Genomic DNA, 12,055 nt, shown 5'->3' with positions numbered 1-12,055 from the left:
TCCCCCCCCGCTCGGTATGAGCAACTACATAGTCCCAGGATGTACATGGTGACATACATATATATCTCCCATCCTTTACGATACTACCAGCCAGTAGTCCCCAACTCCCCAACTGGTCCGCAAAGACCTCAAAAGGTGATGTCCTTCCCTACAGTCCCTAGTACTTCCCCTTTCCCTACGTCCTAGCTGTCTCCTATGCCTTCGTAGACTGTGCTCAGGTATTATTTTATCAACTTGTGTTAGGTTAACTACTACTTCTGGCGGATCAGGAGGGTTTGAGTGTGTTAGGAATATGGCCCCCACAATCAGACAGCTACCTACCGTCAGGAGACCTGTGAATCCCCACCCTCGCCCTGAGAACATGTCAGACGCCAGAGGCCAACCCGTTGCTTTACCTTCTATCGAACTCACACAGGGATGATCAGACAGGGTAAGGGAATCTTCGTTAAGGAGCCAACCCCCGAGCCCTAGTGGTGATCGGTTCTTTCTCCTAACTCTGTGTTTGTTCGTCAGGTGTAGCTGGGTTTACCTTTTTGCAGTGTGTGACATGCACCCAGGTGGATCTTTCGGCGATTCTTACAGCGAAGGCCGTCACCAACAGGACCTGATATAGACCTTCCCAACGGGGCTGCTTACAGTTTTTCTTCTTTAAGGATTGGATCCACACCCAGTCACCTGGTTGGATGGAGTGGGTTACCTTCTCCTTTAGTTCACCTGTGGGGCACAAAACCTCTGACATACAGGTGTGGTTAATAAACTACCTTCTCACATGTTCTGCTAGGGTGCTCTCTAGTTCTATGTCTGCCTGTCTGGTCCTGCCAACTGTGGCATTCTGTAAGGTCTTCCAAACACTTTCTCAAAGGGGGATAACCCATCTTTATCTGGGGTTACTCTAAATTTCTTCCCTTCACTCCGTGATAACTCTATAAAATCCATTTCCAATTGCTGTAAAGGGTACTTAGCCGGAGGATACTCAGCCTGAGGTGCCCTTTGTCTGCCCTGGTGATTATTTTGAGCACAGATAACACATCTTGAACAAAAGTTTTATTTTATTTTATTTTTTATATAATTAGTAATCCCATATGCAACAAAGTGTTGTCTAATCTGCTCTACCATCCATCCCTCCTTTTGACACGTCACTGCCCATGTGTCAATATTACCACCTACCTAAACAATCACTTAGGTAATATTGGTAATTTATCATCCAATCGCCATCCCTTATTTTTTTTATTTTTTTTAGACTGTCCCTTGCTTCTTTATTGCTCCTCCCACTTCCTGATCTCATTACTAAATAAATGATCTAGGTAATAGCTGTTTCGCATTAGATTGTGCCTTCCTCTGATTACTGCAGCTCATTGCATTAATTTAAATACCAACTTGTTGTTTATTAAAGCATACTAAAAATGAAATTTAAATGACAACATTTGATAATACCTCAACTTACTTCTATCCCGTAAAAGTAATCCAAGATTAGTACAATTGACTAGCAACAGGTATCCCTCATTCAGGGAAAGCTCTCTCTCTCTTCTGTTATTTTATGGTTCAAATCAAATATATTATTACCAAATTATAATCTTCCTCACACTTTTCACAGTATTATAAATTACCCTCAACTTGGTAAGTAACACCAGAAAGTTAAAACAGAGTTCAGAGGCAATTGAAATTATTCAACGAACTGTTCCATCCCATAGTATACCAAACATTACCATTATTCTAAATATTTCATAAATGTTACTTATCCCAAGTGTTCATTAAGTCCTCATGACATTCATTCTCATAAGAAATCATATATACCCCAAACTCAGCCAAAACCGAAAAACTCCATAAAATTCACTGTGTGCTCCTCCAAGACCTATCACCCTTGACCTGCTGAAAACCCCCCAAAATTGAAACAACAACCCTTTATAAACATCATACTAGGTGTGTTGTTTTTTATTTGAAAACCCCAATTAAAAAACAACAACCAAACAGCCAGGTCATGAGGACTCCTGATTTCTCTCTTCCCTTTCTGCCTACAGTTTCTTAACTGGTGCCCTTTCCTTGCACAGTAACTACACGGTTCCTCACATTCTCTAGCAAAATGTCCCGTTTTGTCACAATTGTAACACTTCCACTCACTCCTGTCTCCACTATTACCATTTCCTTCTTGTCTGTCTTTGCTACCGTAACCTCTCTTGTCTCCTAGGTATTGACTAATAGTCTCACTGTCTCTAATTCAACACAAAACCCCATCATCAAATGAACTCCCAACAGAACTGAAAAAAACAAAACAGACTGTGATTTCCAGGACACTGCACCTTTGTTTCTGGTCTCACTATCTCCCCGAGAATTGGCCCTCCCTCAAGGTCCCTCCCAATCTACTCTTGGTAAACTGCAAACCTTTTATTGCTTCTGGTTTCATAGGGTATTGCTTCTGATACGGCCTATGATTAGATGTGGGTATCACCTGTACTGGAATTACCCCTTTTATTAATCCTACGTCTGCTGGACCCCGGGACCACAAATGCTCTGGAACTTCTTTTAAGTCTGACTCCTGTTGTTCTGTCAACAGGTATTCCTCTCCTCAGCATCTGCTATTCTCATCTAAATGTACTATCTGTGGATGGGCTGTGTTGATCGCCACTCACAATATTGACCCAATCAGTGATCCTCTTACCCTTGGATACCCACTGGCCCATGTCTTTCCAGTCCTCTGCTGGCTCCTTTGCTAGGGACACATGTGGGCTCCATCTTTCCCTGAACTTTGGGGCCCTAGTTCCACCTCCACTGCTGCGTGGGTGTTGTCATAGTGAAACCATTTCAAGGCTATAGTCCTTTCTGTGGTTTTAAATAATGCTTCCTCATAGATTGCATCTGGACCTGGGTGTTTGTTATACCAGAGAGTACAGTGTAGGTCATCGGGGGACATTTTAGTGGGGCCTGGTACTACATCATCAGCAAGTTCCATCAAGGTTCGGGAATATCAGTTATTCCCCCCCTTAACAAATCTTGCCTATACCAATAACATGGCTCCCCTTCCCCACAGACCACCATATTGTCTTTGACTATGTGTACTTTCATTCCCCTCTCTGGAAATGACGGCCACATTCAATTTAGTCATTACATCACGTCCTAGTAAATTTACCGGACACAGCTTAGATATCAGGACGGGTATGGTTGCCTCTCCTCCTGATTGGTCATGTTTTAGGGTTATTGGGGCTGATAACCTTTCAATAAATTGATGACCAGAGGCAGATCGCACTATGATTTTCTCCCCATCAATCCTGACTCCATCTGGCTTGTCTGTTGCACAGATTGCTGTCCTGCAGGCTCCCGTATCACAAAGGAATTTAATTTTCTTACCCATTACTGTCAATGTTAAATAAGGTTTCTGTTCCTGTTGAAGTGCTAAGTCAATAGTAGCCAATTCAAACACCTCACAATTTGGATCAAAGGGCTCCTTAGTCTTCCCCTCACTAGAGGCTACTATTTCTCCCTCAAGGACTAGTCATGCCTTATCTTCCTCTTCCTCACGCTCAAAGCTGGGGGATGGACTTCTCTCTCTCTCTTCTCTCTTTTCTCTCTTTTCTCTCCCCGGTTTCCCTTCTTGCCCTCTCCTTTATGTTTGCAGCGGGAAAAGTTATGGCCTATCTTGCCACAGTATTTACACGGGGCCTCACATTCTTTGGCGAAGTGCCCTCCCTTGTTACAGTTAAAGCCCCTATTCTCCCCCCGTGGCCTTCACTCTTTCCTGCCTTATCTCCTCTCTCCTAAGTTTCTAGTTCTACCCGCCATCTCTCCCAGAGTGGCAATTAGTTACTCTGCATCTTCCTCTTCTTTCTTGGCTCTGTCCTGTCTGTTATTCTGCTCATGATGGATTGCATGTCTCTCTGAGGCTATTACACAATTCAGTTATTTTCCCAACATACTCTCCGTGATCGGCCCATGGCAAAAGTGTCCTCTGGGCATCCCCTGAAACCCACTGCCCTCTAACGGCAGCCCAAACCTTACTATTCCTGTTTTGGGGTGGGTAATTCCTTCTACCGCTCTGGCCACGTCCTCTGTGTTCATGGTCTGTCTGCTAAATGGCATATTTTTATTATTACTGTATACATCTAAGGTTGCTTGGGCCCCTTTCATTCCCCGCCAATAGATTAGGTAAGGCTATCAGTGTGTAATGGCCCCCTCCTACTCTCTCTCTCTCTCACTGCTTATTTCTCCTTTACACACCTTATGTATCTGTTTAAGCATGGATTCGAGTTAATCTGCATCTAGACGTCCCTCAAAACCATACCTCTCCCTCCACCTGGTTACATAATGGAGATTTCTTCTATCCCTGGATTCCATTTTAATTACATCAAGTATTTCTCGTCCCCAGTAAATTCTGGGACCTCTTGTGAGGATTTGCCCCCCATGGTTGGTACTGTTAAAAATCCCTTAGCCACCTTCTATATAACAAGTCAATTTAACAAGTAATTCAAAACAGCTTCACACAACAACACCTTGAATCACCCCTTCCTGTATATGTAATCTTGACTAGTCCCCCAGAATTATCTCATACTTTACAGAGGGATTTATCCCCACAATGTAATCTTGATAATTCCTGACAGTCTCATACAACAGGAATGGGTTCTCCCTCCTCTATACAACCACCTGGAATTATTCATAGATGTGACTTTTGAGCAAACATTAGGTCTCACACGTATACAACCTTACATGATTATTGGTTAACACCATCGGTAACCCGGAGTTTATAAGGCTCCAGAACGGATAGAGTTACAGCAAAATCTACAGTTGTTTGTGACTTTTGACTTTACTAATATTCTATTTCTCACACATGCTATTTTAATTCCTTCTGGTGTACTTTTTGTATTTGTTTAACCCGGATTATTTGTTGACTGTTCTATAATCTCTTACAGGTTACATCCCATAGGTGTACTTTTAATAGTTCCTTCTATTTCAACACCGGGTAGTTTTTATTTGGTAATGGCCTATTACCGTGAATCGTTACGGACCCACCAACAGGTTGACTAGTCCCCCAGAATTATCTCCTACTCTACGGAGGAATCTATCCCCACAATGTCATCTTGATCATTCCTGACAGTCCCCTACATTTCACTTAAAATGGCTACGCATTGATCAATTTGCTACTTTTCAATATTTTAGCAAGTTCTCAAATCAATTTCACCAAGTAATGAATAAAGACTACTGACCTTATCCTTGCAGCCGAGATTCAATGTAGGTTTGGATTCCGTCACCGTCTCTGTCATTAATCAGGTGTCCTCTGGCCTGTTTTAACCCTTAATGTCAAAGGGCAGGACATTCTATTTACGAATGTATCATTTGCCCGTCTACGGTTTTCAGAGTTACCTGGAATGACAGAAACAGGGTATTGGAGTCCGGCTCAGAAGGACCAAGCTGTTACGTGAATTATTTAACAAACTATTTCAGTGTCTCTGTGCGTCTCCCAAAAGGTTGTAAGTCTTTTGGGATTTAAGTAACGGCCAGAGTCCCGGTCTGCATAGTCAGAGATATTTATTCATTGAGAATTCTGCCATCACAATTTCAGAGTCCATCTTTTATACTCATACGTCATACAAAAAAATCCCTCCCCTCTGTTTGGCGGGCTGTAGTTTTCCACTCTAAAACTGCTCTACTGACCATCAGTTCACACACACACACATATACACACATGCATACACACATACAGTGGGGAGAACAAGTATTTGATACACTGCCGATTTTGCAGGTTTTCCTACTAACAAAGCATGTAGAGGTCTGTCATTTTTATCATAGGTACACTTCAACTGTGAGAGACGGGATCTAAAACAAAAATCCAGAAAATCACATTGTATGACATAAGTATTTGATACATCAGAAAAGCAGAACTTAATATTTGGTACAGAAACCTTTGTTTGCAATTACAGAGATCATACGTTTCCTGTAGGTCTTGACCAGGTTTGCACACACTGCAGCAGGGATTTTGGCCCACTCCTCCATACAGACCTTCTCCAGATCCTTCAGGTTTCGGGGCTGTCGCTGGGCAATACGGACTTTCAGCTCCCTCCAAAGATTTTCTATTGCGTTCAGGTCTGGAGACTGGCTAGGCCACTCCAGAACCTTGAGATGCTTCTTACGGAGCCACTCCTTAGTTGCCCTGGCTGTGTGTTTCGGGTCGTTGTCATGCTGGAAGACCCAGCCACGACCCATCTTCAATGCTCTTACTGAGGGAAGGAGGTTGTTGGCCAAGATCTCGCGATACATGGCCCCATCCATCCTCCCCCTCAATACGGTGCAGTCGTCCTGTCCCCTTTGCAGAAAAGCATCCCCAAAGAATTATGTTTCCACCTCCATGCTTCACGGTTGGGATGGTGTTCTTGGGGTTGTACTCATCCTTCTTCTTCCTCCAAACACGGCGAGTGGAGTTTAGACCAAAAAGCTCTATTTTTGTCTCATCAGACCACATGACCTTCTCCCATTCCTCCTCTGGATCATCCAGATGGTCATTGGCAAACTTCAGACGGGCCTGGACATGCGCTGGCTTGAGCAGTGGGACCTTGCGTGCGCTGCAGGATTTTAATCCATGACGGCATAGTGTGTTACTAATGGTTTTCTTTGAGACTGTGGTCCTAGCTCTCTTCAGGTCATTGACCAGGTCCTGCCGTGTAGTTCTGGGCAGATCCCTCACCTTCCTCATGATCATTGATGCCCCACGAGGTGAGATCTTGCATGGAGCCCCAGATCGAGGGAGATTGACCGTCATCTTGAACTTCTTCCATTTTCTAATAATTGCGCCAACAGTTGTTGCCTTCTCACCAAGCTGCTTGCCTATTGTCCTGTAGCCCATCCCAGCCTTGTGCAGGTCAACTATTTTATCCCTGATGTCCTTACACAGCTCTCTGGTCTTGGCCATTGTGGAGAGGTTGGAGTCTGTTTGATTGAGTGTGTGGACAGGTGTCTTTTATACAGGTAACAAGTTCAAACAGGTGCAGTTAATACAGGTAATGAGTGGAGAACAGGAGGGCTTCTTAAAGAAAAACGAACAGGTCTGTGAGAGCCGGAATTCTTACTGGTTGGTAGGTGATAAAATACTTATGTCATGCAATAAAATGCAAATTAATTACTTGTGATTTTCTGGATTTTTGTTTTAGATTCCGTCTCTCACAGTTGAAGTGTACCTATGATAAAAATTACAGACCTCTACATGCTCTCTACATGCTTTGTACATGCTTTGTAAGTAGGAAAACCTGCAAAATCGGCAGTGTATCAAATACTTGTTCTCCCCACTGTACATACACACACACACACACACACACACACACACACACACACACATATCCTACTCCCTGCATTACTCAGTTATTGCCGTTGTCATAATATTCTGCACCATGTTTTCATAACAGTTTCTCCCCTCCCTAAATTGGGAGGCCTCTTTATCTTAGTTTCTCAGTTGTCTTTGTTGTCTGGCCTAACTCTTACTCACATTGCTAAATAGTGGCTCAATGCCATAGCCTTTACTGGTCCTACACTCACACATTTCTAACACATTATACACAGTTTCAGGGTGTAATAATTAGTCATTAATAATTAATCTATCAGGATTTTACTCTGATTAGGCTTAGCCAGAGTCATTTATTTCTTAATATATGGTTCTGGGCTTAGCTATACCACAGCCTCTGCCATAGAAACAACCGGAGCATGGCTTGGTGCCTGTGGTCGCAACTTTACAATGAAAAAAACCAGCTCGTCTGTAGCCCACACTGTTCAAAACTAAAGACCTATATATATTTTTTTTCTGGGCAGATTCTCGGGATGCTCTTAAAGGGGTACACACAAATTAACCATCATGAGTAAGGAACTATGAAAACATTTAAAATAAACCCTATTTATTCTATATAAAAACGTTTGTCACAGATAATCGATGATTTGCAGTATGGATCAGATAAGATGGAGGTCATTACCACTAAATCAATTTAAAGGGAAAATCTTAGGTTTGCCGCAGAATTGTATATCCCGTCAAGGTGTGCCATGGTTCCAAAAAGTTTGAGTAGGAACACCTTCCTAATATTGAGTTGCACCCCCTTTTGTCCTCAGAACAGCCACAATTCGTCGGGGCATGGACTCTACAAGGTGTCGAAAGCATTCCACAGGGATGCTGGCCCATGTTCACTCCAATGCTTCCCACCGTTGTGTCAAGTTGGCTAGATGTCCTTTGGGTGGTGGACCATTCTTGATACACACAGGAAACTGTTGAGTGTGAAAAGCCCAGCAGCGTTACAGTTCTTGACACACTCAAAACGGTGCGCCTGGCACCTACTACCATACCCTGTTCAAAGGCACTTTAATCTTTTGTCTTGCCCATTCACCCTCTGAATGGCACACATACACAATCCATGTCTCAATTGTCTCCTCCATCTACACTGATGTGGATTTAACAAGTGACATCAGTAAGGCGTCACAGCTTTCACCTGAATTCACCTGGTCAGTCTGTCATGGATAGAGCAGGTGTTCCTAATGTTTTGTACACTGTGTATAATATTGCTCGGGTTTGATAATAATCCTCCTCCTGTTGTCCTGCTATCCCTGTAGTGTCCAGCGGGTGGTGGTGTGCTCAGGGAAGCACTACTATGCCCTGTTGAAGCAGAGGGAGGCGTCAGCCGCCAGTCAGACCACAGCACTGATCAGACTGGAGGAGCTGTGTCCCTTCCCTCTAGAGGCCCTGCAGCAGGAGCTAAACAAGTACACCAACGCTAAAGGTAGACTATACCTGACCTGGCCACTACTTACCGCAGACACTACGATCAAAAAAATATAGCATCATGTATTGGTCACGTACACATATTTCGCAGATGTTATTGCAGGTGCAGCAAAATGCTTGTTTCTAGCTCCCCAACAGTGCAGTAATACCTAACAATACAAAACAATCCACAAAAATCCCAAAAATGTATAGAAAGGAATTAAGAAATATTAGAACGAGCAATGTCAGAGTCCGGAATATAAATATATATGTAGATGACGGTGTGTATAGACATTATGGACAGTAGATGAATAGAAAAGGTGTGTACTGCAGTAGTTATATAGGATGAGCCTTGACTAGAATACAGTATATACATATGAAGTGGCTCAAACAGTATGTAAACATTATTAAAGTGACCAGTGTGCCATGACTATGTACACAGGGCAGAAGTCTCCTAAGGTGCAGGGGAGAGTATCTAAGTCTAAAATGGCCGCTTAGCAGTGGCTTTTATCCAAGTACACCAATACTTAAGGTACCCTGACCTGACCTCAACCTCAACTGGCTTGGACCACACTGGTCATCACTACTTACCACAGACACCATAGGCTGGTTTCCCAGACACAGATTAAGTCTCGTCCTGGTCTAAAAAGCTATTCCAATGGAAATTATCCATGGAGCATGCTTTTTTCCTCCAGGACTATGCTCTGCTCTGAGAAACTGGCCCTTACCACAGAAGCCATCTGGTCCCTTTACTTCTCTGCGGCAGCATTAAATCAATATGAATGGTCACTGACTGTTTGTTTTTTTTGTGCGTCTTCCATACAGAGTTCGTGTGGAGTCAGGAAGAGCCTCAGAACATGGGCCCCTGGTCGTTTGTGGCCCCCAGGTTTGAGAAGCAGCTGGCCTGCAAGGTGAGCCCCTGTCCCTGTCATTGGTTGGTTGTATTTGTGTGGATGTTTGACACTTTTATTGAGACAGTTTAGAAATCCGGTCTGCGGTGGGGAGTCGGATAAATGACTTGTGCTGGGGAGTTTTACCATTACATCACGGCTATGCACGTCCTGCCCCTGTCTAAAGGACCAGGAAAACACAGTATAGATTTAACTGGGTTTACATCTTTGGATATTACTTACCTTGAATGCTAACTTACTTAGGCTAATCTCCTTCCTCCCTATTTGGGACATAAGGACACAATGAGTTAGAAATCTTTGGACGTTATCTAGTCTGTTCTCACAGTGTCTCCCACATGGGTGAAGTGCCATGAGTCTGGTGAGTGAGACTAAATATTAACCGTGCATTTATTTTCTCCCCCCAGCTTCGATTGGTCAGTCGGCCTGCTCTGCCCGCCCCGGCTGTGGGCATCGGAGCGCTCCACCAGCAGCAGAACGAGGCCGTCCTCACCGCTACCTTCTCCTCCTGAGACACTGGAACCACTGGGTCCCAAGATGGACGCTCTAGTTCATGAAGCTCCAGTAAAACCACATGACATCTCTTCTCTAGCCTGGAAATCCAGACTGAATTCAGCTCCGTTTTCACATTTGTTTAACTTGTTTCACTGTTCGCGATTCAGTCTGGCTTTAGGGCGTTGTTAGGGTACTGAAAAAGAGCAAAACCTTAAATATGGTTCAGATTGAATCAAGGCGTTAGACACTAAGTTTACGGCATCATTGTTTTATAAATTCATTTTTGATTGATCATATAGCCACACAGCAGAGCATTATGATTTGATTTCAGTGACCTGACATATGACTATCATCTAGTTCAGTTTATCATCTTGTTTCTTCAAGGTAGAAGATTGTCTCAGGTTGTCAATCAAAAGGGCTTAGGCATTCATCAGTGTTGTCTATGCATGAGTTGCTGTAGTTTTTCTACTGTTTAAATGTCAGCCTCAACATCAGTTTGTTATAAAAAATAAAATGTCAAAATACTGTTAAAATGGGACATTTTAACTTGAAAATATTATTTGGTGTATTTTTGTTTGTGTGTAGAAATCCAAAGCCTTTCATTTTGTTTTAGATTGTGAAAAAACACTATTTCCGAACAACTTCTGCACAAATGCACTTTCAGCACCACGGCTATTTAATATATATTTAGGAAAGTTAGGGTTGCTATTTCTCAACAAATTAGTCATATTAGTCCCATCTTAGTAGTATTTCTGTTTCATTTTCAGAAGGTTGCATTTGTTGTGGATTCTGTCTTTACTGCTGCAGGTTTAGATTTTAAAAGCGCAATGTGAAAACTGACCATTACTGGATTAGAGTTTTAATTTACTATCTAGTGGTATAAAACTAATGCCATACTCAGACCATTCCTAGACAGTCCTAGCAAAATTCTTGCTTGAGAAATTGCTCTTTGCTAAGAAGCTATTTTTGTTTCTTTTTGACAACTTTAATTGAAAACAATCACAGTAGGGTACTTTAATTGTTACCCAGAAATGGTGATATTGAGATAAAAAACGGTTACATTGGATCTTTTTTTAGGCAGTTCACCCCTGCATAACACACGTCTCCTTTTCATTTAGTTTCCTTTCAGTAGCTACCTTCCATGTTATTACAACATAACACTATATCACACTAGATACTATTCTCAGACAGTTGTGCATATGTTGTGGGAAGATTTCTGCTGGTTATCTATAGCAGATGTTAGACCTAGTCTTGTAATTCCTCTGTTCTTCCTATTGTCAGTAATATAGTAGCATCCTTGAGCTTCTTTAGGGTGACTCAACTGTACTAGGAATCCAAATCAGCCCCTACCCACTAAGCCCTTCTGATAGGATTGGTGTAAGCAATATGGTAGTAAATCCATCTTACTCATGAGACAAGTGGAATTGTTGCCATATTGCTTATCTCCTTGCTTACACCCATAAAATCCTCTCAGATCTCCACAGGTGTCTGGTTGTAGGGGCTAGGCCCTCATTTGGGATGCAGGTCTGCCCAGAAAACACAGTCTGTTCTGTGAGACAGGATTCAATCTGACCCTGAATCCTGTGTTTAGGGGGTAGGTGCCAGGGATTGTTTCTGGGCATGGCCTAAAGCGTCAGACTGCTGCGTTACTACTGCTTGATTTGGGATTCAGGGTGTAGTAGCAAGGGGTTGATTTGGGATTCAAGGTGTAGTAGCAAGGGGTTGATTTGGGATTCAGGGTGTAGTAGCAAGGGGTTGATTTGGGATTCAAGGTGTAGTAGCAAGGGGTTGATTTGGGATTCAAGGTGTAGTAGCAAGGGGTTGATTTGGGATTCAAGGTGTAGTAGCAAGGGGTTGATTTTTATTTTATTTTATTTCACCTTTATTTAACCAGGTAAACCAGTTGAGAACAAGTTCTAATTTACAACTGCGACCT

The 12,055-nt window shown here is 42.8% G+C and overlaps 1 protein-coding gene across 1 annotated transcript in view; it reads left to right on the top strand.

Annotated features, from left to right (window-relative positions):
• Nucleotides 1–10,678, top strand: part of LOC121531607 (probable 2-oxoglutarate dehydrogenase E1 component DHKTD1, mitochondrial) — a 42,747-nt gene extending 32,069 nt beyond the window's left edge. The window contains exons 16-18 of the mRNA XM_041836903.2: nucleotides 8,569–8,735; nucleotides 9,542–9,627; nucleotides 10,032–10,678. Coding sequence (XP_041692837.2) covers nucleotides 8,569–8,735; nucleotides 9,542–9,627; nucleotides 10,032–10,136 — 358 coding nt within the window. The 3' untranslated portion in view covers nucleotides 10,137–10,678. The remainder of the gene's footprint in view (nucleotides 1–8,568; nucleotides 8,736–9,541; nucleotides 9,628–10,031) is intronic.
• The last annotated feature ends 1,377 nt before the right edge of the window (nucleotides 10,679–12,055 follow it).

This window comes from Coregonus clupeaformis, chromosome 19, assembly GCF_020615455.1.
Source record: "Coregonus clupeaformis isolate EN_2021a chromosome 19, ASM2061545v1, whole genome shotgun sequence".
Lineage (NCBI taxonomy): Eukaryota > Metazoa > Chordata > Actinopteri > Salmoniformes > Salmonidae > Coregonus > Coregonus clupeaformis.
This window is presented reverse-complemented; position numbering and strand designations above follow the sequence as displayed.